The sequence below is a fragment of the Salvelinus namaycush genome, chromosome 9 (genome assembly GCF_016432855.1).
Source record: "Salvelinus namaycush isolate Seneca chromosome 9, SaNama_1.0, whole genome shotgun sequence".
Lineage (NCBI taxonomy): Eukaryota > Metazoa > Chordata > Actinopteri > Salmoniformes > Salmonidae > Salvelinus > Salvelinus namaycush.
This window is the reverse complement of record NC_052315.1, coordinates 11,842,340-11,868,555: the sequence shown is the minus strand read 5'-3', so window position 1 is coordinate 11,868,555 and position 26,216 is coordinate 11,842,340. Positions and strand designations below refer to the sequence as shown.

At 42.0% G+C, this 26,216-nt stretch overlaps 1 protein-coding gene across 1 annotated transcript; it reads right to left on the bottom strand.

The window, feature by feature from the left end:
* Window positions 1–630: 630 nt before the first annotated feature.
* On the bottom strand, window positions 631–25,355 carry si:ch73-60h1.1 (calcium/calmodulin-dependent protein kinase type IV). Its single transcript, XM_039001234.1, has 11 exons — window positions 25,240–25,355; window positions 19,719–19,797; window positions 19,568–19,630; window positions 18,207–18,289; window positions 17,578–17,650; window positions 9,976–10,066; window positions 8,077–8,151; window positions 7,386–7,461; window positions 6,985–7,111; window positions 2,393–2,545; window positions 631–1,146 (listed from the first exon to the last, which is right to left on the bottom strand). Exons 1-11 carry the CDS (start codon window positions 25,344–25,346, stop codon window positions 631–633), a joined length of 1,443 nt encoding a protein of 480 aa, XP_038857162.1. The 5' UTR covers window positions 25,347–25,355.
* Between the last annotated feature and the right edge of the window lie 861 nt (window positions 25,356–26,216).

Below are 26,216 nucleotides of genomic sequence, written 5' to 3'. Positions count from 1 at the left end.
AGCAGTGTGAATGCTTTTTGTTGTGATCTATGTAGATTAATCAACGTATACAGTGCAAATATTAGATCATTACCATTATTGCAAAATAAACATTACAATACACCTTGACTACATTCATAAGCTCACAAATACAATATCTTTACTACCTGAATGAGAGGATTATGTGTATGCATTCACATATTTGCATATGAAGTCTGTAGATTCCAACATTGAATTGTAGAAAGGTGCAGAGAATACAAAGTATGTGGCCTTTGAAGTAAAACAGTTCAGAGGCCTTGTCCTTTTCAGAGAGGCCTTGTCTTGAAAAGCAATGAAAATTAAGAGGTTAAAGCAACTTGGCAACAAAGTTTAGACCAAAGTTAATTTGCAAATTCGTTATGAGTATCCGAACTCGTTACGCACAGAGGAACAATAAATATCAAGGGAAGTATAGTAGTCGTTTGTCCCCGGTCTAAACAGATACAGATATGACGAGATTAGACATCCATTCTCCCTCTCATCCTTCCTCCTCCATGTTGTCATCTTCTACCATCTCACCTGACTCTCACAATGACGTCGGCCATTTTAGGACAACATTAGGAGCTCCTACAGTAGGTGAGGAGCTCGTACTGTTTGGTACCTGCCGCTCACTCATTGACACTGTGCCGTTTTGCTGCCAGACTCCACCCCCATGGAGAATCTGTTGCCGAGGCTTTTGGGGCTCGGGGGAGTGGTCAAGACCGGGGAGGACGGCTCCCGCTTGGTGGTGGTGGAGTCCACCGAGGAGCAGCTCTTCTGGGGCACCGTAGGCCGTACCACTGCGGTCTTGGGGATGACCGACATCTGTCTCTGCCCATCAACTCCCCTTAGCGGGGGCCTGGTGGGTGGACGGGAGGGGAAGAGACCCCCAGCCAGTAGAGGAGGGTTGGTGGTGGAGGGTATGGGGCAGCGTGGCGGGAGGGGTGGGGGGCACTGGTCGTCCTCCTGCGTCTGGGAAGTGTCCGTTCCCTGGCAGGCCTGGCCCTCCAGGGAGTCCTGGGGAAGGTCCTGCTGCATGCTGCTCTGCCTGGAGGTGGTCTTGTCAGAGCCGGGCATATCGCAGCTGTCCGTGCGCCGCCGGGAGCCCTCGTGCATACGGCTGGTGGCCACCACAGCCTTCATGATAGCCTGAAGTCAGAGAAACATGGCACACCGCTGTCAGTCACCAAGCCTGCCTCAGAGACGAGGCATACAGCTGTGCTTCAGCCAGAATCTGAATGTCAATGTAACAATAGTGGTGATTAGGTTCATGCATTCCATTCAAGACAATGGTTGGGCCACAAGCTTACATTTCTCAAGAGGATCAGGACAGCATACAATCATTTGAACTGCAATGTTTGTTGATGTCTATTGTTGTCAAAAGTGCATTACTCTGAGTGAGGGCTCAATTCAATCCGTGTCGCTGATGTTCAGAGTTATAGCGCAATTTAAATTTAAAGGCATTGTTCCCGCGTTCGCAGAGACTGCATTCAGTCAACTTAATCAGAAATGTACTTTGAATCTCGCTATAATAATAATTTGAGGGTGCTTATAATTGTCCTGTTACACACGTGTAATGGAAATGTGTTTCTTGCATATCCCACCTCCCCCTGAGTTACCCACAGAGAGTGGCAGGTCTCAGCTAGGCTCACCATTGTCCGGTGGCCCTCGAGCAATTGCAGTTAGGTGCCTTGCTCAAGGGTACGGATCCGGGATTCAAACCAGCAACCTTTCAGTTTCTAGCCCAATGCTCTAACCTCGAGGCTACCTGCCACCCTATAACACTGAACTTCAGTGATACGGATTGAATTGAGCCCTACATTTTTCAAATTAATGGTCAATTTTTTTATTATTCAAAAATAATAAAGCACTCTTTTTTTTATTTTTTTTTATCCCATTTTCTCCCCAATGTTCGTGGTATCCAATCGCTAGTAATTACTATCTTGTCTCATCGCTACAACTCCCGTACGGGCTCGGGAGAGACGAAGGTTGAAAGCCATGCGTCCTCCGAAGCACAACCCAACCAAGCCGCACTGCTTCTTAACACAGCGCGCCTCCAACCCGGAAGCCAGCCGCACCAATGTGTCGGAGGAAACACCGTGTACCTGGCCCCCTTGGTTAGCGCGCACTGCGCCCGGCCCGCCACAGGAGTCGCTGGAGCGCGATGAGACAAGGATATCCCTACCGGCCAAACCCTCCCTAACCCGGACGACGCTATGCCAATTGTGCGTCGCCCCACGGACCTCCCGGTCGCGGCCGGCTGCGACAGAGCCTGGGCGCGAACCCAGAGACTCTGGTGGCGCAGTTAGCACTGCGATGCAGTGCCCTAGACCACTGCGCCACCCGGGAGGCCCAATAAAGCACTCTTGATGCTATCATCAAGCCCCTCGCTCACCTTGAGTTTGCGCCGGGCGTTGAACTCCTGTAGCTTCCTCTGAGTCGTGTCCATGTGGGAGAAACGGGCAGCCTTGCCCAGTACCCAGGGGTGCTCCAGGGCCTCCTTCACCGTCAGCCTCTTGTGGGGGTCCTGCACTATCAGCTTACTGACCTGAGGGGACAGCCAACGGGAGAGAGGTTCTTTTTGACTTAGTTGACCTTGTGGCAGCAATGGAATAGTCCCAAAAGTGCAAACCCCAAATAAAATTCCGCACAACTCGAATATTAACAGTATTTTACATGTATTTGACCCAGGTCTGATAAAGACAGTAATTGTGTAAAGAAAGAAAGAACATTTATTAGATTAAATGTGCTGAAGCAAAGTTGATTGAATCCGGCCCGGAGCAAAACAAAATGGAGGCTTATTTTTTATTGGGAGTTTTATGCCTGTTTGGCTGGAGGTAACACAACATATTCTACGCAGTAATAGTTTTTTGACAATATGGGGTTTCCTCTAGCCATGAAGCATGAGAGAAATTGTATATAAGATTACGTATACATTTTACTGCCTGGGGCGGCAGGTAGCCTAGTGGTTAGAGCTTTGGACTAGTAATCAGAAGGTTGCAAGATTGAATCTTGTCGTTCTGCGCCTGAACAAGGCAGTTAACCCACTGTTCCTAGGCTGTCATTGAAAATAAGAATTTGTTCTTAACTGACTTGCCTAGTTAAATGAAGGTAATAAAAAAATACAATTACTAACTTTTACAAACCTAATGTCTTACAGTACTGTTAACATCTTATATTTGTCATATGAGTTATTCTTGAATTACTATGGCATTTGGGAAACTACATTTTTCTATATATTGTTTTTATTTAAATGTATTTGGGTACGTCCTCCCATTCTAAATCAACTAATAAGGTAGCTTGTGGGTCTTTGTAGTGGTAGCTTAATGACTTTAAATCATTTTTACCATTATGATAACATTGTGCAACCAGTAGGAGTAGTAACACCAACGATGGTAACACCAATGATGGTAGCACCAATTAAACATTTTTAAATAATTTTCTGAAACGGAGGCTCAAAATTCTCAAATCTAAGGTCATCAACCTAAGCAAAAACATTTACTAAAGTGATATGATTAATCATTTTGCTCAATGTTATTTATCTTTATTTAAATTGACACCAAGTGACGCTTTGGATTTAGACACACCACATGATCAATGGAATCCTCACATTTATGACATAATTTTCTTTAATATAGACCCCTCCCCCAATAACAGTTTGCCGCTGGAGAGAATGCTCAAGATCTTTTGTAATCAGTGATTTTCAAGGCGGTAACAACAATGACATAAAACTGAGGGACACACACTACACTAGTAACAAAAAATAGGTGTTTTTATTGATCTATACAATACTAGCATTCAAAATAATAGATATCTCTAAATCCCCCAAAACATGTCACTACACCTCTACACATCACTACTGGGACAAGCCAATTTGCTTACCAAGAACACTTTCAACAATGCATAAACATAAAGTTTTGCAGTATAAAGGACTTGCATCATGTTTTACCACTGATTTAAAAGTTCAATATAAACAAAAACATGTATGATGTGTAACTATATGTAATTTTAAAGTGTTCTTCATGGTTGCAAAGGGACTGAAATACCACAGCAATTCAAGGACAAACCACATATCATGGGCTCTATTTTAATAAACCTAACACAATGGTAAATCTAAGAGCCGGTGGTAGCGGTATAGGTTCGAGAAATATTTCTGCTATTTTCATAACCAAGAATGAGGGGCGCAGCGGTGATGCGAAAGGGCTGGTTTTTGATGAATAAATAAGTTGAGGCTTGACCCCACACTGGCCAATCAGAACATGCTCCATGGCTAAATATGTGGTTGTGTCAAGTTGTGTATTTACGGTCATTTATGTATTGCCTTGTAATCAATTCCAATGTTAGTCCATTATAGTTTGTTAAATAGCTTACAGAAACAAATGAACAAAATGAAGACCTATCCCATCTTTGCTAAATGCGTTAACTTGAACCTGTTTGCAGTCCACATTGTTCTAAGCAATTGCATGGCTTCAATATGAAAATGTATACAGTACCAGTCAAAGGTTTGGACACACCTACTCATTCCAGGGTTTTTCTTAATAGTGTAGAATAATAGTGAAGACATCAAAACTATGAATAACACATATGGAATCATGTAGTAACCAAGAAAGTGTTAACAAATCAAAAGCAGTCCAAATCAATGCTTCACAGAGTTCAAGTAACAGACAAATCTCAACATCAACTGTGCAGAGGAGACTGCGTGAATCAGGCCTTCATGGTCGAATTCCTGCAAAGAAACCACTACTAAAGGACACCAATAAGAAGAGACTTGCTTGGGCCAAGAAATATAAGCAATGGACATTAGACCGGTGGAAATCTGTTCTTTGGTCTAATGAGTCCCATTTTTAGTTTCACCCGCTGTGTCTTTGTGAGATGCAGAGTAGGTGAACGGATGATCTCCGCATGTGTGGTTCCCACCGTGAAGCATGGAGGAGGAGGTGTGATGGTGCTTTGCTTGTGACACTGATTTATTTAGAAATCAAGGCACACTTAACCAGCATGGCTACTCTGAGCGCTCTGCAGCGATACGCCATCCCATCTGGTTTGCGTTTAGTGGGACTATCATTTGTTTTTCAACAGGACAATGATCCAACACACCTCCAGGCTGTGTAAAGGCTATTTGACCAAGGAGGAGAGTGATGGTGCTGCATCAGATGACCTGGCCTCCACAATCACCCGACCTCAACCCAATTGAGATGGTTTGGGATGAGTTGGACCGCAGAGTGAAGGAAAAGCAGCCAACAAGTGTTCAGCATATGTAGGAACTCCTTCAAGACTTTTGGAAAAGCATTCCAGGTGAAGCTGGTTGAGAGAATGCCAAGAGTGTGCAAAGCTGTCATCAAGGCAAATGGTGGCTACTTTGAAAAATATAAAATATATTTAGATTTGTTTAACACTTTTTTGTTTACTACATGAACCCATATGTGTTATTTCATAGTTTAGATGTCTTCACTATTATTCTACAATGTAGAAAATAGTAAAAATAAAGAAAAACCCTTGAATGAGTAGGTGTTCTTAAACGTTTTACTGGTACTGTACATAGCATTCACACTGATATATGTGCTAGGCCTACAGTAAATTGCATTAGGCTGGGCATGGACATGCCAAATGTTGTCAATAAGCAAGATTAAATTAAATATTGATAAGACCTGAAAAGAGAGCCAATAATTCTAATCAAATTTGACAAAACAACTTGTTTTAAATTGGCTGTCTAAATACACTTACAGGCACCATCATTTCTCCTTGTGGGCATATACTATTAAAACAACAAAGACTATGAAGGGTCATATTGGAACCATTTTACAGGTCACATTCACATTTCTCCAGAAGTTGAATTGCATGCATGCCACGGATGTTCTCGCCATAAAACCAGGATGGTGAATCATTCTAATAAGTTTGCTCTTAATAAAATTGAACCAAAAACAATCTTTTTTTTTTTTACAACAAAAATAAATGCATGTAAAGTGCATTGATATCATAAAATCACCAGAAGAAAAAAGACAATGCATTGCTGTTGAACCAGCCTTCGTTATTGAGTATGGGTAGTCTACGGAGGGCTTGGATTTTGAACATATAAAACAAAAAACAAGCAATTGTTACATGAAAATGACTTCTAAATACTAGGTTCACCGGTATTAACCAAGGTTCTCATGTCTCGATGGGATGGAGGGTGTAGGATACATGCACTGCCTGAAATTAGTACTTTGGATCACATTTTTATTATTAGCGGGGTGCTTTTATTTTTTCTGTTAAATACAAGTGTGTTTCTTGCATATCCCAACTCCCACTGAGACAACCGCAGTGAGTGGGGTCACAACTGCACAGTGACCCTGGAGCAATTAGGGTTAAGTGCTTCGCTCAAGAGCACAGCAAGCTCCGGTATTCCAACCAACGACCGTTCAGTTACTGGCCCAACGCTCTAGCCTCGAGGCTACCTGCCGCCCCTGTAAGGACACACCTCAAATGTTCCCACCCCTCCCATCTGAGCACCAGCGAGCTGATATAAGATAGGTGAAATACCAAATGCCTGGCTGTAATGCCTCAATCACACCGACAGCATCACTGCGCAAAATGATACGCGGCATCACCGTTTCCGTTCCTGACACATACATTCAATAAATCCAACGTACGCACCACACCATACTGCAACGCAATGTTGTAACACAATGCTGCAAAGCTAACGCAGCGTTCCATTGGAAATGAATGTACTTCTGGTGTACCAAAATGCAATGACGCTGTCTGTGTGATCAAGGCATAACAGGTCAAAGTTGCCAAAAAACATGCGTTTGAAACTAGCGCAGCCTTAACGCCAGTCAAAAATAGAGCCCCAAGTATTAAAAGATATTGTAATCAATAACAAAACAGCCTTTGTACATACATTTACATAATTGTCAAAGAAAGCAATAATGTTTATAAGCAGACCTTCAAATACAGTATAAGTGTTTTTCATAATAAAAGCCTCTGTTTGAAGTAAACGGTGGAACCCACCAAGTCCTTCGCGTTGAGGGAGACCTCGTCCCACCAGGGGGAGACAAACTCATAGTCGCAGTTGAGGATGCGGCTGTACATGTACTGGTCTCCCCTCGGATCGAAGAATGGTTCGAACCCACACAACCTGAGGGGAGAGGCAACATTTCCCTTGAATGATTTATTTGTTTCACCACTCTCACTTGATTTAAAGACAGATACGGGATACTTTCAGGCAAGAGACCTCTCTAATAGACTTGCATATTACATCCAGAATCCATAGGAGAAAGGGGAATATCTAAAGTTACATTAGCTGCAATACTGTGATGAGAGGACTTCAATTTGTCATCAAATTGCCAGCTACCCACGGAGTACATGCAGATATTGGGCAAGATTTTAAAGTGTAGTTTCTTTTAACTCACAAGATGTACAGGATCACTCCCACAGACCACATGTCCACTTCAGGACCATAGGCATTGCCTCTGAGGATCTCTGGAGCTGCAGGGTGAGACACGGGGAGGGAGGGATGGCGAGGGAGAGAGTGAGAGCCGGCTGTCAGCTCCCACACAGGACAGCTCATCCTGATAAACACACTATGAACTATGAATGTTATTTCCTTGAAAGCTGCACCTCCATGAAACATTTCGGCCCTGATCCCGGGGCTGGTCTAGTGGTAGTGCTGCAGCCTCCAGACTACATACGCACCTGGAGGCAGCTGTTCCTTTCCCCGTGACCCCATTCACTTTCTGTGTTTTATCCCTTTCATCCATCTCATATTACATTTGATATATATATATTTTTTACAAATATTATAGTGCGCCCCAACAATTTGCTTTGTTGTGGTTGAAGATGATTCATTGGACTGATATCAATCTCACAATGTCTGTGTCTATATAATAATATATGTCAATATTTCCAAGCCAGGTTGCCCCTTTTAAAGTCACACTGTGGTCTCTATTTCCTTTCATTAGTGTGACCTTGCAATTTGTTTTGTTATGGTTCAATGGGAAGCACCAATCAATAAACACTGCGGGAATGTGACTCAACACACCAGGCGACCCTAATCCTACAATTGTATTCACATTAGGATATATCTGTCAATTTATAACTCACCGCAGTATCCAGGCGTGCCACACACCGTCTTCATGGTAACTTGCTCATCTATTATCTTTGAGAGACCAAAGTCAGCTGTGAAGATCAGATAATGGTTTAGTGTTAGTATTATACACTGAGTGTTCAAAACATTGTAACACCTTCCTAATATTGAGTTGCTTCCCCTTTTGCCCTCAGAACAGCCTCAATTCATCAGGGCATGGACTCTACAAAGTGTCAAGTGTTCCACAGGGATGCTGGACCATGGCTGGATGTCCTTTGGGTGGTGGACCATTCTTGATACACATGGGAAACTATTGAGCATGAAAAACCCAACAGCGTTGTCGTTCTTGACACACTCAAAGTGGTGCGCCTGTCACCTACTACCATACACCGTTCAAATACACTTAAATCTTCTGTCTTGCCCATTCACCCTCTGAATGGCACACATACACAATCCATGTCTCTATTGTCTCAAGGCTTAAAAATCCTTCTTTAACCTGTCTCCTCCGCTTCATCTACAGTGGTTGAAGTGGATTTAAAAAGTGACATCAATAAGGGATCATAGCTTTCACCTGGATTCACCTGTCTATGTCATGGACACTAGTCTATGTCATGGACACCAGTCTATGTCATGGACACTAGTCTATGTCATGGACACCGGTCTATGTCATGGACACCGGTCTATGTCATGGAAAGAGTTCCTAATGTTTTGTACACTCAGTGTACATTTGAAAGGATGAGACGAGCATTGGCCTCATCATCTTTAATAGTTTTATCATTCATGTTACATGTTCTTTATGATACAGAGGGATAGTTCATGTTGTTACCTAACTATTACTTAGGAATAATGGAATGGACATCAATAACAGGAAATACAGTAGTAAACCAAGTCACTCATACTATATCAAAAGTCCAGATCCCCGACTCCACCCTGCGAAATCGAGATTAGACCAAATAATCAGTAACGCAAAAAAGCGCACCAGAAGAATTGTTCCTCATATGCCTTATACAGTATACCTAATGTCCCCAACAGATGTAACGTCAGTTTATCTAGGAGACGGTCGGTTTATCTAGGAGACGGTCGGTTTATCTAGGAGACGGTCGGTTTATCTAGGAGACGGTCGGTTTATCTAGGAGACGGTCGGTTTATCTAGGAGACAGTCGGTTTATCTAGGAGACAGTCGGTTTATCTAGGAGACAGTCGGTTTATCTAGGAGACATTCGGTTTATCTAGGAGACATTCGGTTTATCTAGGAGACAGTCGGTTTATCTAGGAGACAGTCGGTTTATCTAGGAGACAGTCGGTTTATCTAGGAGACAGTCAGTTTATCTAGGAAGGTGGCAGTTTAACTAGGAGACAGTCGGTTTATCTAGGAGACAGTCAGTTTAACTAGGGGACAGTCCGTTTAACTAGGGGACAGTCCGTTTATCTATGAGACAGTCAGTTTATCTATGAGACAGTCAGTTTATCTATGAGACAGTCAGTTTATCTATGAGACAGTCAGTTTATCTAGGAGACAGTCGGTTTATCTAGGAGACAGTCAGTTTATCTAGGAAGGTGGCAGTTTAACTAGGAGACAGTCAGTTTAACTAGGAGACAGTCAGTTTAACTAGGGGACAGTCAGTTTATCTATGAGACAGTCAGTTTATCTATGAGACAGTCCGTTTAACTAGGGGACAGTCAGTTTATCTATGAGACAGTCAGTTTATCTATGAGACAGTCAGTTTATCTATGAGACAGTCAGTTTATCTATAAGACAGTCAGTTTATCTATGAGACAGTCAGTTTAACTAGGAGACAGTCAGTTTAACTAGGAGACAGTCAGTTTAACTAGGAGACAGTCCGTTTATCTAGGAGACAGTCCGTTTATCTAGGAAGGTGTCAGTTGTGTAACAGCCTACAGGTACATGTAGTTACCAATCTTAAGCGGGGCATCCAAAGAGAGGTCAGCGTACAGAAGGTTTTCTGGTTTCAGGTCACGGTGCACCACCCCATTGTCATGTAAATACTGTGGCAAAAACAAAAGAGAACAAAACAGTTGCAACATTAGTTGAATGCACTGACTGTAAGTCGCCCTGGATAAGAGCATCTGTTAAATGACCCAAATTTAAATGTAAAATTACGGCCACAGTAAGCAAACAAAATGCCGCAAAACACACCCTGGGTGACATGTTGACATGACCTTATCAGTTCATATGGACAAGTCGGCCTGTCACAACCAGTACTAGAGTTTGGAATGACCTTCTAAAATGACACAACAACAATTAGAAGAAATTATCTATTTTTACCATTAGCATTTCGCTTTCAGTTTTTCAAAATGGGGACAGATAAGTTTCTAAGTAAACCTTTTCAGTCATGTAATACAATATGTGGGATCATAAGAGGCCACCTTCTCTAGCCCTCCCCCACAGTACAGGCCAGCAGAGCTCAGGGACAGGGATACTGTTTAACTGAGTCAAGCCTCTACAGAATGGAAATCAATAAGTTTCTAATCATCTGACAGAACTATGATTCAATACTGGATTGATACTCAAGGATACAACATGATTTACCTCTGAATGAGTCTTAATACAATGCTACATTGGTTGGAGTAAAGCCTGTTCCCACACTGTTCCTTTGCAGATAAGTCTGGACACCCTTGCTGTACGTGGTATCAAAATGTATTGCTACAGCCCTAGTTACAGTTAACTAGGTCATCCAATGTACTGTTCAAGGGCATCACAGTTATGCAGCTGGAAACAAGTTCTGCCACCTATAAATATGGAGTTGAAGTTGTAGTTGAGTACAAAAAAGCTAAATGTCCTAAGAAAGACAGGCCCTTTTTAACTCGGCACACTTCTACCAAGAGAACAAGTCCATTTTAGTTAAAGTCAACGATAACGTGTGTGTGGACTAGATGACAGATCTGTTCGGGCATTGAACCTTGAAGAACAGAGAGCAGGTCAAACAGATCGTAGCTTGAGGAGAGAATTGCTGTGGTACCTGAGGGATTCAGACCAATCAGGGCATCATTTAATTTAATTTAAACTGTAAATGAGCAGCCCCTGATCTAAAATAGACTCAACAGATGGGGCCCATTGCTGCAGTAGCTCAGAGGCTCTTTATCTGCTCTTAACATCCTCCCTAACATCCTCCCTGTCACTCAAGAGTCAAGAGAGTTCCAACTATGACTACTGGACTCGTTTTCTAACTATACCATGAAAGCATAGAGTGAAATTTAAAGGAAACATTGCTCCTACAAAAAAATGTAATTATGGAACTATGAATAGAATGTGTTAATATACGGTCTTGATAATGGCATTTTAGATTTCTGTTGGATTATTAACTAGATCTTGTTTTTCTTCCATTCAAAGAATCAGCCAGAGGTTCAGGTACGTCTAAGGTTTTCAGTTATTTAAATGTTGCTCTCTGGACTGTTGATTGTTGAACCCCTATGTTTTCCCCTATCAATACACCATTACCTCACTGATCATCTTCCACAATCTTTTATTTGTGGCAAGTTTGTAGTTTATACAAGTTTGGTAATATGTCTGTGTTTGTGTCCTTGCATGTTCTGGGTTTTTGGTGGAGTAATTCGATCATGATGGAGCTGGCTTAGCTAGGCCACAGTGCAAGGCAGTGAACTGGCCTGGCCAGGCTCCTAATATCCTCATTACATGGTTACAGAACACTCATTAGGACAGTAAAAAGATCTCTGTACATTAGTCAATTCTCCCATGTGGTTTATTGGCAACAGCTGTTTCGACCAGCCAGGTCTTCAAAGTGGTGTAATGTACTTAAGTAAAAATACTTTAAAGTACTACTTAAGTCGTTTTTTGGGGGGATCTGTACTTTACTTTACAATTTTTATTTTTGCCAACTTTTACTACATTCCTAGAAAAATAATGTAATTTTTACTCCATACATTTTCCCTGACACTCAAAAGTACTTGTTACATTTTGACTGGAAAATTGTCCAATTCACACACTACCAATTGGGGAGAAAAGGGGGTAAAAAGTATCATAAAAAAAACTAGGGCTGACCCCATTTAGTTGTTTGGTCGATAGGCTGTTGGTCAACCAACATTTCTTTAGTCGAGCAGTCAAAAAATATATATTATTTTCATGGTGCACAAGTCAGCTGTCTGATTCGTGCCTGTCGCAGTAGACTAAATCATTGCGGGGACCACGGGGATGGCACAGTCCATCACTCTAAGACGTGATACTGAAATTGTATGTGGTTATATTATGTAAAAATAATGGTGCAACACTAATAAATCGAATATTATTTTATAACAAATGCGCTTTTCCCGCGTTGGATATGGTTGCTGTCCGTGGTTCTGAAGCATAATCTTCAATGTGCCGTAGAATTGACGACTTTCCCTATGTTGCTATGTGCATAATAGCAAATTGAACCAGCATATTGGGATTGAGAACAATGTAGTGAAGGCAGCAGCAGCAGAGACGAGGAAACAGCCTAAAGCCTTATTCGGACGGGATTAGTATACTGGGGGTGGTCGGGTAATGTAATTATGAGCACAAGCACAAAACACCACATCTGTCATTTTAGTCCCGTCCGAATCTTCCATGGCGGCAATTTGTACATGGCAGGAGAGTAACAATTCCAGCCAGAATAACCTACTGTTTTTTGGCGAACTCCAAGGTTCTATGATAATACTAGTCCCGTGGGAATCGACATGTGTTTTGTGAGAAATGTCTTGGTTTGACAGGTGTTGCTCATTCTTTACATTACATTAAATAAGCGCAACATTTTTTTACTTACTCATTTGCCAATATTCAATAAGTAAAAAATATTGCGCCTATTTAATGTAATCCTTGCTGTTAATAGCTCGCAAAGCAGCATACAACTGACCTAACCGTTTGCAGGGGCGGAGACAGAGTGGTGTCCGGGGTTTCATTCACTACTGGCAGTTTGATGCTGATTGACATCTCATTTCACCTCTAGTTGAAAGAAGCATTTATTTTGACGTTCGGCGGCGCATTTTTCAAATCGAGGACGAGGAAGAGAGAATTTTAACGTTGGTTGCGAGACACAGAAGAAGAAGAAGAACATACAGAAGAAGAGAGAATATTTGTGTGTGTGTGTGTGTGTGTGTGTGTGTGTGTGTGTGTGTGTGTGTGTGTGTGTGTGTGTGTGTGTGTGTGTGTGTGTGTGTGTGTGTGTGTGTGTGTGTGTGTGTGTGTGTGTGTGTGTGTGTGTGTGAGAAAGAAAGAAAGAAAGAAATTGAGCTGCAGTTCCGAGGTAGAGACACTGACTATTCATAGTATGTTAAAGAATTCTAGTGAATTAACCCCAGCATACAACCCTTTTAACACTATCTGCCACATTGAAGAACTCTGGGTTAAGTGAAATATCACTTCTACCTCTAATCAGCAATCATAGCTTTCACCCCTGAAGTAGCCTTGGCCACCCCCTTGGCCACCCCCCTGGCCGCCCCATGGTCACCCCCTTGGCCACCCCCTTCGCCACCCCCTGGCCACCCCATGTATAAAACTCTAGTTCCGCCACTGAACGTTTGGAAATGATCAGTTCACTTTTGCATCCATAGCCTTAAAACCCATCTCAAGTGCAAGTGCACTATTTAGCTCACATCTGAAGACTGGGGGGCATTTAGGACGTCTACTGCGGATCGCTAAAATATCCTAATGATTATGATAACACTTCCTCAATTCAAATATTATGGCGACACTATACCAAAGATGGTTTGGTTCAGAAATTTGGGAACCAAGCTGGAGTTTTCAGTGTAGCCCTGTTATCGCCTATACTTGATGAAATATATTCACGCATAGAAAAAAAACCTCAAGGCTTCGTTCATAACTGTCAGTTTATTAAAAAAAAAAAAGAATTACAGGGGGCAGTTTGGAAAAAACGAATCCTGTCCGAATCTTTGGACATTCTGGGGTAATAATTACATTACCAACGTTCTGTGGTAATCCATGTCCCGTGCGAATAGGACTTTGCCTAAGAAATGTAAGGAGAGTGCAAACCCCAACTTAATTAGGTCTATAATCAATAGCCAAACTGTTCAATGTGCCTGGCTTTATAAATCATCCATATATATCTACAGAAATAAAACAGATCCTGCTTCTGTTGAGCACCAAGCCTCATGCAAAGACAAAATGTTGGATTAAGCAATTTCACAGATTTGGCTGTTTTTAATCTTTGCTATGCTGTAATAAAGGCTTTACAATTTTGGGGGCGTTAGAACAGACTGGTATTACTTATAATGAGATTTAGTGTTTTTTTACACTGTTCCAAACAGGCAAAAAATTATATTTCAATCTTGTTTGTCACACAAAATACACACAGCTTTCACTCCTGTAGCCTCCTTGTTCTGGATCCTGATTTTTCTTCACTCAACTAGTATTTTACTGGGTGACTTTCACTTTTAATTGAGTCATTTTCTATTAAGGTATCTTAACTTTTACTCAAGTATGACAATTTAGTACTTTTTCCACCACTGGGTCTTCATAAGGTCTGTCATTTGAACAGTCATCATCATGATTGTGCTAAGGTCAGGACCTCTCCAGTATAGGTACATCTATACAGTGGGCCTCATCAGCCACCCAGAGAGGCCGTATGAGGAGACTTCTAAATGACCTAGTCAAAATATTTGCCCAGTTTCCACGGTGACTACCCGCTGAGGCCTACTGGGGCGGCTTACAACACCCACGCAGCGCCATGCTCACTTGTCATTACCGCACACTTCCCTTCCCGGCTGCGAACGCCGGGACTCATTCTGGGAAATTAGCCAGCGACGTCTCCGAGAAAGCCTGTGGTTACGCCCTGGGTCTGCCATTAGTTAGTTAGCATCGGCGCTAAGTGCCTGGCCTGACTGCTATTTGTTCTAATGGAAAACTTTATTCACTCCCCTGCCAGACTGTCTATTGATGGGTCCCCGCTCAGAACCTTTTGAACCCATCTCTCCTGAGATGCTCCGGCTCTGTCTGCCTGGGGGAAAGGTCGTAAATCAGAGAATCAGCTACCATTAGCGCTGGCTCTGCGCTGCAGAACGCTAGCTTGGCTGGATGGGGAGGGTCCAAAGTACACCCATGACTCATAGCGGTGTCGAGCTGTGTTAATTAAGTTTGTGTGCCTGGGCTCTGGACAGATGTTGTTTTTTAACGAGACGACAAAAAAAACAGTGAGAATCAGGACCAGCCTGCTAGATACAGTACAGAACACCTTGATCTCTATGGTGATTCCTTATACACAAACTAAAGCATGAATCATGTTGAAAGATTTCTGGGCACATTTCTTTTAGATTTAAGGGAAAATGTTGCGGACTCATGGAGGCTTGATTAAATAGGCATATTTCATCTACAGAAAAAGAAGTATGATTTCATGGATTTATAGGTGATATTGTAAAACAATGTCAGTGCTAGACATCTATATCGGCTTGCTGTCATTAAAAATGCTCCTGCACGTGTATATGAGTCACAAGTAACAACCTACTGGTTCTGCTGCATATCCCTACAGAGCAAAAACCTGCTCCAGAGCGCTCAGGACCTCAGACTGGGGTGAAGGTTCACCTTCCAACAGGACAACGACCCTAAGCACACAGCCAAGACAATCTTGCGTTGTCATTATGGGGTATTGTGTGTAGATTAATGAGAGGAGAAAAAAAACAATTTAATCCATTTTAGGATTAAAGGCTGTAACGTAACAAAATGTGGAAAAAGTGAAGGGGTCTGAATACTTTCCGAATGCACTATATATCCCTATGGAATGGCCTACGCACAGAGGCAAAATGCCAAATGGAAATTCCATAATTTGGTGTTTTGTTGATGGTGGTGGAAAACGCTGTCTCAGGCAGCGCTCCAGAATCTCCCATAAGTGTTCAATTGGGTTGACTTCTGGTAACTAAGACACACAGAGACATCTTTTAAACCCCCTATGCTCCTTTGAGAACCCTCTTTCAAATTCACTGAGATCTCTTCTTCTAGCCATGGTAGCCAAAATAATCATAAATAACTGGGCATTTTTTTACATGACCCTAAGCATGATGGGATGTTAATTGTTTAATTAACTCAGGAACCACACCTGTGTGGAAGCACCGGCTTTCAATATACTTTGTATCCTTCATTTACTCAAGTGTTTCCTATATTTTGGTAGTTTCCTGTGTATAGGGAACATGCAGTGCATATACACTGAAGGTAAACATGACGGTAAAAGTAGCTCTGAGGTGATTAACTATGAGATGAAGCAGTGAGGGGAAAATAACTGAAAGACTATGAGTGGTTTTGCTTGTCCACTCACACATAAACAAAACAAAAAAACGTGAACTCTGCATTGCCCCTTCTCTCTGTCACTCTCACATGCCTCAATACACACACACACACGCACGCACGCACGCACGCACGCACGCACGCACGCACGCACGCACGCACGCACGCACGCACGCACGCACAATCATAAACAAATGATGAACCCTTACTCCAGATTAAAAGCGCACGGAACAAGCAAACGTGGATTAAATGTTTCCCACCGCCACACAGCCACCAGTGTTAAGAATGCTTTAGAAACCAAAAGCAGTGTTCTAATGGGCCGGACGGCAGCGGCCTGGTTGTCAGACAGACACATACTCACTGTTACATAACAGGCAGCCCACATCCCTGCTCCCTCTCTTAGTCAGAAGATTAAGAGTGTGTGGGGGGGGTTTGATGGCTCTCTGAGAGGATTATTTCACACTTGCGGCGCACTAAACACACATGCACACGGATACACACGCGTGCGTAGAGTCACTCAAACACACGTACACTCACACACACACACACCTATCTGCCATTCCTCAAACTGAGGCTGATGACACATCTGACCCATATCTACCACCCAGAGAAACATAGTGGGTGTGTGTGTGTGCAGCCAAGCCTCTACTGTAGCTGCATGTATAATGGGATTACAATACAGGCTCGAACACTATTCCTCTGGTTGATATTCATTGATGCCATTGCCAAGTCCTAAACCCCAAAACATTTGTTCAGGTATCATTCTGCCTGAAACACCCCTCAATGCCGGCTGCAAGTTAAGTGCAGTGATTGCAGTTGCACATAATGGCCCACACCGAAAATAACAATCTGAACATATTGACCTTTAAGATGAAATGTGATTATGACTCAAAGTAAGTGTACAGTTAAGTCTCATAATTCAGTGCAGTGACTGGACACAATAGCCCATGGATAAGAGCAAACTTGAAACAAATGTAACTTTAAGCTTTAAAGTATGTGTATTTTCCTATAATTTTCCTAAGGATAAGAGACCGTCTCGATTGAACAAGCTTTCTCAAAACATCATCACTGAAAAGTCTCCCTCAGCTCGATGTTGACCTGTCTTCTATTGAAGCCAAATGATGCAATCATACTGAAAGACAAGACACGAAGCAGCAGCAGCATCTCTCTCTTCCCTGCATAGAGGCGTGATGTGCATCTAAGAAGTCATTCTAAATTCCAAGGCATTTGATTTCATAAGGCACAGTCCTACTCAACAGCTCATCAGTGGCCATTCAATCACATCTCTTACCGCCACTGCCTCCAGAATCTGCTTGATGACGTGGGCAGCATCTCTCTCGCTGTAATACCCTCTCTCCACAATCCTGAAAGAGCAGAAAGAGACAAACGGACAGGGAGTCAAAATGTTACACGGAGTTCAAATGCCCCACTTTGAGAGATGATTAAATTCTTAACTCTGTGAAAGTCAGAAAACATGGAGAGAATTGTAGGCAGTTGTTACTGCTAAAGCTATAAGGTGATAGGAGGATAAAGAGATGAAATAGTGTTTTCATTTCTTTACAGTGCTATTATATCAAAATAAAACAGAACAGTAGAGAAACGGTCTATGATATTGCGTAATATTCATAATGAGTTCTACAGATTGGGTGGGGCCTGTGCTCCAAACAGACTTCTAATCGTTTCCTTGGTAACAGTGCTGGTGAGGGCCATTACAAATTTCATTTTCTAATTCTTTTATACTCTGCATCTTAATAAAACCAGTGTCATACATGTCTGCTAATGACAAAGCAGGGAAATGGAACGGGGGGATCGCATGAGGCCACTGGTTCCACCTCTGGCCCCGCCAAATTGAAACCAATTTCAGCAAGGATTTGAGGATTAGACAGGGTCATAGGGGTGATATATTTTGGGCGTAATCACCTGTCAAAGAGTTCCCCTCCGGTCACCAGCTCCAAGATGAGGGCGATGTCTGTCTCGGTCTCAAAAATCTCCTTCAGGCGGATCTGAGGAAGATGAGAGGAAGATGAGGCAGAAAAACACTAAATGTTGGAAAAACACAAGATAACATATCAACAATATTAATGCTACCAGAAAGAAGAAGTCACCATTAATGTTCATTTCAATCATGCTCTTATAAATAGTTAATAAAACAACATACAATTAACAAAAATATAAACGCAACATATAAAGTGTTGGTCCGATGTTAGAGCTGAAATAAAAAAATCCCAGAAATGTTCCATACTCACAAAAAGCTTGTTTTTCTCAAATCCATCCACTTGACAGGTGTGGCATATCAAGAAGCTGATTAAACAGCATGATCATTACACAGGTGCACCTTGTGCTGGGGACAATAAAAGGCCACTCTGAAATGTGTAGTTTTGTCACACAACACAATGCCACAGATGTCTCAAGTTTTGAAGGAGCGTGCAATTAGTATGCTGATTGCAGGAATGTCCACCAGAGCTGTTGCCAGAGAATTTCATGTTAATTTCTCTACCATAAGCCGCCTCCGATGTCGTTTTAGATCATTTGTCAGTACGTTCAACCGTGCTCATAACCGCAGAACACGTGTAACCACGCCAGCCCAGGACCTCCACATCTGGCTTCATCGCCTGCGAGATTGTCAGAGACCAGCCACCCGAACAGCTGATGAAACTGTGGGTTTGCACAACTGAAGAATTTCTCCACAAACCGTCTTAGGGGAGCTCATCTGCGTGCTTGTCGTCCTTACCAGGGTCTTGCAGTGTGCTCTTCACAGGTGAGTCCCGGTTTCAACTATACCTGGCAGATGGCAGACAGCATGTATAGCATCATGTGGGGAAGTGGTTTGCTGTTGTCAACGTTGTGAACAGAGTGCCCCATGGTGGCGGTGGGGTTATGGCATGGTCACGCATAAGCTACGGACAACAAACACAATTGCATTTTATCGATGGCAATTTGAATGCACAAAGATACCATGAAAAGATCCTGAGGCCCATTGTCGTGCCATTCATCCACCGTCATCACCTCATGTTTCAGCATGATAATGCACGGCCCATGTAGCAAGGATCTGTACACAATTCCTGGAAGCTGAAAATGCCCAGTTTGTCCATGGTCTGCATACTCAGCAGTGTATATCAAAACATTTTTGTTACTAGTGTCCAACAACAAGTCACCACTATTGTTCATGTCAATTATGGTGAGGCTTAGAAAAGGGTTTTACATTTTTTTTTAGTGGTGTCTCAGATATTTAAAAAAATATTTAAAAAATAACGTTTAAAAAGAAAACTGTAAACGCTTACAATATTTGGGTGGGAAAGTCGCAGCAGAACTCCAATTTCAGTCCGCACTATTTTCTTGTCAATCTGAAATGGAATGAATGAGACGAGTGCATTAATATGATATTATACATAGTCTAACTCAGCTGTTCAAAATGCCAAAAGAAGGACTCACAGTCTTCTTCAGGACCTTTGCAGCATAGGGCTTCTGTGTCTGCTTCTCCTCAGTGCGAAACACCACTGACGTAGCCCCCCTGGCAAGAAGAACAATCAATCCACATCAACAACTATGATCATATGGTTGTCTCTCCATAGTGCAATGATTCAGCATTTTAGCTCTGCTCATGCTTATGAATCATTATTTCATTGTTTGTAAGTATTATGTAATTTGCTCATATCAACATAAGTAAATACATATATGTATAAACCATTTTATTATAAGCACGTTTAGTCATACACAGAGTAAATCAAGAACAACAGATTGTTACATGTAATTACTTAATTCAGTGATAAACAAACTATGTAATAACGTTTAAGCTGACCTCCATCTAAAGCATTACAATGACAACTCCATGTAACATGTGGCCAATGTAGAGTGTCAATGGTGAGCCCTTAGATGTCCATCCACATTCTTATGGCAAAGATGGATATAAAAGTCATTGTAGAGGGAAAAGCTATTCAGAGCCATGACACCATTACATGAGCGAGCAGAGGGTAGCTCTAAGTATGAGCTCAAACCATGAGTAATCTGTTGATTTGTGACTGGGCTGTCTTGTGTTGTCTGTTGCTTTGAAATCTACTTGGAAATCTAGAGATAATTCCCTGGCCAAATGTACACTGAGTGTACAAAACATTAAGGACACCTGCTCTTTCCATGACATAGACTGACCAGATGAATGCAGGTGAAAGCTATGAGCCCTTATATATGTCACGTGTTAAATCCACTTCATTCAGTGTAGATGAAGGGGAGGAGAAAGGTTAAAGAATCATTTATAAGCCTTGAGACAATTGAGACATGGGTTGTGTGTGTGTCATTCAGAGGGTGAATAGGCAAGACAAAAGATTTAAGTGCCTTTGAACGGGGTATGGTAGTAGGTGCAAGGTGCACTGGTTTGTGTCAAGAACTGCAACGCTGGTAGGTAGCTCAACAGTTTCCTGTGTGTATGAAGAATGGTCCACCACCCAAAGGACATCCAGCCAACTTGACACAACTGTGGGAAGCATTGGAATCAACATGGCGTTGTGGAGCGCTTTCGACACCTTGTTGAATCCATGCCCCGACGAAATCTGTTCTGAGGGCAAAATGGATGGGCTGGACATGCCCGAGAGATGAGTTCGGATTGGTCTTCCATGTAGCATGCTTCTGTCTATAACATGAGCTGCTCTGTATGTGTAGGTAATCCTTTCTAATGTGGCTTTTTGAAAGCTCTCACAAAGAACTGCAAAATTGTTGCTAATGCTCTCCACTTTCTGGAGGACGATCGTGCCATGCTGACTCTGAAAATAATCAGACGATGAGGAAATCCCTGATTTAGATAAAAACATTTTCACTGAACCAGACATTAAACAGCAATCAACAGTGTTTTTGTCACAGAAGAAGATGACCGAGTTTTGAAGTCAGTGGAATGCCCAGTGGAAGCAGAGAATGAGTGCTATGTAGATGGAGAACATTCTGGCATTTGATTGCAAATATGCGGAGGGAGTTGAAAACAGAACACACAGAAGGCGGTTGTATAAAACCATTGTGTCTCCGGATTACATCTTCAAACTAAGGGCAACCATGGCATCTGTGACAGAGAGGGAAAAGCGTTCATCCATGTATACGGGTAAGAGAGTCTAGCTAGCTACATTTTCAGATATTATACATTTCTAATTTTGTTAGAAAGTATTTTCATTTCAAGTTAAAGTGTACTGTTAGCTAGCTAGCTAATGTTAGCTGGCTGGCTCACTAGCTAACGTTATGTGTATGATCTGTATAATAATATTATTTGTATCTTAGAAAGCCATTTTGCATTGCTAGTTATAGCCTAATGTTAGCTAGGTAGCTAACATTGAACCTAGTTGGTTAGCTTTAGCTACCTGCAGATTCATGCATGGTAGTAACGTTATGAGTTGGGATTATGGTTCATTGTTTAGCTAGCTAGCTAGCTACATGTCTAAACAAAAGACTCCACTATGCAAGTAACCATTTCACAGTACCGTTGACACATTCTGTATCCTGTGCATGTGACAAATAAACTTAGATTTTATTTGATATAGTGTGTGTTTACCAGAGACGGTAATGTGAAGAACAACATGACCTGCACCAAAGTCAAATTAAGATATAACGTTAGGCCAACGAGACAGTGTCCAAGTTCTAAAATTCTCCTGTAGAATGCCCTGCTTTTATTTTGTCACACTCACAACCGTAAGCTATTTTCTGTAATTAGCTCGCCATTAACTTGTAAATGATGTTGTAAGTTTATTTTCCTGTAATAATTAATAAAAATTTGCTAAAGTTAAGACCTTGTCAGCTATGATATACCGGTAGTCATTATTTGCACTGCCTAGCCAGCTAACATAACATCAGCTAGTTAGCTAACAAGCTAGAAACTAACCAAAACATTGTTTAGAAAGTTGCTTTTAGTTGCCTGGTTTGCTAGATTGACATTTACTGAATGCATTTATAAACGGATGGGTTTATTGGTGTTAAAATACACCAGATATGCTATTTTGGACCACCAGGCTACTGATGTCATACAGTCTGTTTGATGTGGGACGACAATAGTTTGATGTGGGACGACAATAGAATGTTCATGATGTTACTGCAGACGTGGATAGACGTAGTATAAACCAGCCTTTAGTCTTGAAATACTTGGTTGTTTAGTACATGGCCTCACATGTGAATCTTTAAAGAGATGGGTGCGGCTAAGGCTTAAGAGGGTGTGAACGATGCTGAATGTTTGTAGACAAAGCAGAGCTCTCCAGTAGGTGTACCAAAACATTCAAGGGACATTTTCTCAAAAGTGGGGTTACAAGTTTATCAACTTCCAAAGCAGAATTAATTTCTCATTGTTCCTCAACTGTAGTGTATGATTTACTATTTTCTAGCTCTGAGTCTCACATTTTTTTCGATGTAAAAAACACAATTTCAATGTTGCTATGTTGCTACATAAGACCGAATCGAGCCGGTTGGTCACATATTAGGAAGGTGTCCTTAATGTTTTGTACACTCAGTGTATATCGTTAATATTTCCAACTAGTTAAAGCAGCAGCCACACCAGTAGCAGCTGAGTTGTGGGTTGCCTAGGAGAACTGCAGCACCCCATGTGACCTCACACATACAGATGCTTATGTTTAAGTCCGTGTTTTGGTGCTGTATCTATGTAATGTACGTGATTTAGAAGAGTCCCACTGGTTCATATCTGTCGCTGGTATCTTACCAATGAAGGATATTTGTTCTAAATAAAAGTGTGTTTAAATATCAATGTGAAGAGACCTTATGGAAATAGTATTTGGATTTAAGAATACATTTGATACCGGTATATCATCATCAGGTATACTTTAAATATGTAAATTCATCACTATTTAATACCGTTATCACAACTGGTATTTTGGTCAATCGGAGTCGGAAGTCAATTGCGTAAAACTGAACTAGGTGGTTATTAAGAGGCAGGTCATGGTAAAACCCACACAGTGTAATAATGAGTACTGGCAGCAGCCAGCAGACATCTGAGACTTCCCCTCGCTAGTATCCCAATGTGGACACAGCGCTGTGCCCTGGCCTGCTTAGGAAATGAGTCCCTGAATCTCCAGCTGTCCTGCTCCTGCTAATACAATCCAGGCATCATCCCCAGCCCTCTCGACTCTACTCTAATAGCTGTAGGGTCTCCTTGGCAACCAGGACACCTCTCCTCGAAAAGTAGACACCTAACGACTATGCATGCCCTTATATGGGGAGGCCGGGGGAAGCTGAGAGTAGGTTATGTACAGTATGCATACATGCATGAAGCCGGTACCTGTGGCTGAACGGGCCTATTGTTGACTAACGATTTACCAACTGTAGATACATCATCAAATGCCGATCACAGATGATGATTAATTCGGTAAACATCCGATTCTGAGTCAATATGCACTGTTGGTGTAAAATTGTTACTGCTAATTCTAGCAACATTTTGTAATCACCATATCACTGGATTTTAGTCCAGTGTTATCTATTTAAGTCCTATAGAGGCACGTATAGCCAGCTTTTTGAGAGCTCGGTATACCGTTTATGTTTTACTGTTGACAGTGAGATCTCTCCTTTCAGTCTCACACAGAATTTGGTGACAAAATTGGTGCCCATCCTTTATGCAGTTGCAGGTGAGAAGAGAACTGTTAATACAGTGAAATGAGATGTAGTATAACAGACATGGCAGCATTAGAGATGCATTCTGAGGATTTTACCTGTTCCACAGCTATGTCCAATGGAAACATTATGACTGACTCATTCTACAGGGCCAATCCGAACTGCACTGTGCTGGTTTGGATGTTCTCTTTACACATTGTCCTTTCCAGCACGGTCCCACCAACTTTATGGTGGCTGTGTAACCAGGCCAGCCCAGTACAGCTCTGCTTGGCTTGGATTGGCTTTGTCCTATAGTGTGAATCAGGAATTACAGCGTGCAGGTGTTTTCAGTCAGGAGTCCAGACCACCTGTCTCTCTGACATGGTGGGATACTGTTGTTTACACTTGTTGCCAAATTACCTCATCAAATGCATGAATGCACAGAAGGGCTCCAATGACCACTCCATTTGACAGTCAGACCTCCAAACACTCCACTGACTCTCACTCCAAGGGACAAATATTAACAAGTTGACATTGTCAATCTGGACGTGATGTAAAAGCGTACTTAAGCCATAGAGCATATGGACGGAGGGGAGTGGAGGGTTCAGAGGTAACGGGAATGAGAGATTCCATATAAAGCCTCAGAAAATGGGTCTTAACACCAGTTTCCTTTCCATACTTGCACTAATGCCCTCACGTTTCACTGTTGTCCTGTGATAATTAAGACATATGTTGAGCCGTTTACCATGATTGTCTATTTCCATAGCAAACATGTTGGACTGTTTACTCCTCTGACAGAGTGTAGATCTCTGACAGAGTGTAGATCTCTGACAGAGTGAAGATCTCTGACAGAGTGTAGATCTCTGACAGAGTGTAGATCTCTGACAGAGTGAAAATCTCTGACAGAGTGAAAATCTCTGACAGAGTGAAGATCTCTGACAGAGTGAAGATCTCTGACAGAGTGAAGATCTCTGACAGAGTGAAAATCGTGTGTTGACATGTTGAATGTGTCTTGACAATAATGTTATTAGGCCACTTATGAGGTGAGAATATGGGAGGTGAATTGTCAGGAGGAGCTGTCCATGGCCTGAACTCGGCATGCAATGGATGAATTGTACATGAATGTGTGTTCTGTCTGTCTCAGACTATCAAATCTAAACTATGTGATAGACACAGTAGATGAATACTGACATTTTAAACATGGTATTTCAAAATGAACCCTTTAGCTATAGCCATAAATGAATATGTAAAACTAGATCCCAATGGATGGAATTCCACTCATAATACTGTATGTTTTTACAGAACATGACCAGAAACAACCCTTTTGATAGTTATGATGCTGGTGGTGTTTACACATTGGTGTCAATAAAGGCACAGTTCAGTACTCTACCTTCCCAGTTCAGGACCCATGGTGTAGAACTCTTCCATGGAGACATCTCTGCGCGATCCATCGACCCAGTATTCCACGGGGCTGGCGCCCGAGCGTGAGGTGGGCATGTTGATGTTGGCCAATCACACAAATCGCAGGATTCCTGAGGAGCGCAAAGCCCAAACGCACGCACTACTTTTCCTGTTTTTAAGATTAAAACGTAATGTTCAGATTAGCAAAACGAAGAGAAGGCATTATGTTTAATAAATTCCCCCGCGCCAAATAACGACAAGCCATGTAGAGCTAACCAGTCTTTGGTTAACAACTCTCACTGTTATGTTCAGTCAAAGATAATCCAAATGTTTACGTTGACACACAGAAATATATTGTCAGCGCCGATATCAAAACCCATGTAAACTTCGCATTACAGCGCAAGCTTAGTCACTATGCAATTTATCACGTAACAAAAATCCTCCATTATTGTTCTATTATTTGTACCGACACTATTTTATTCGCGCATTCATAACCATCCTTTACTCGAAGTTTACTGCACCATATTCACATTTGTCGCAGGTTCCATGGGGCCTCGCGGTGTGAGTACCCGAATCCATAAACATATAGCCTACGCTTTGAATCGTTTGCAGCACAATCCCACCCACAACAGTGTACTCATGAAAACATTACTATATCATGCAACGAAGCACATCAATAGTCCCGAGGTCCATGACAAAGAACATTCCATGGTCCGATATAGAATACTTTAATTAAAGTGCGTCAATAATCATGATCCGTCAATAGGCCTATGTGTATGTTGTTTGATAATATTCGCAAATATAGATTTTGTCTCGCGGCTGATGCACGCTTCACTATTGGTCTCTATATGAACGCCCATCCAATGGTCTGCACTTATCTCGCTATACAATGTGTTCCTCCTTTCATCCTTGGTTTGGGGTGGGTAGGTGGTGGCAGTGGCTGTGAGGCTGGTCTATCCGGTGTTG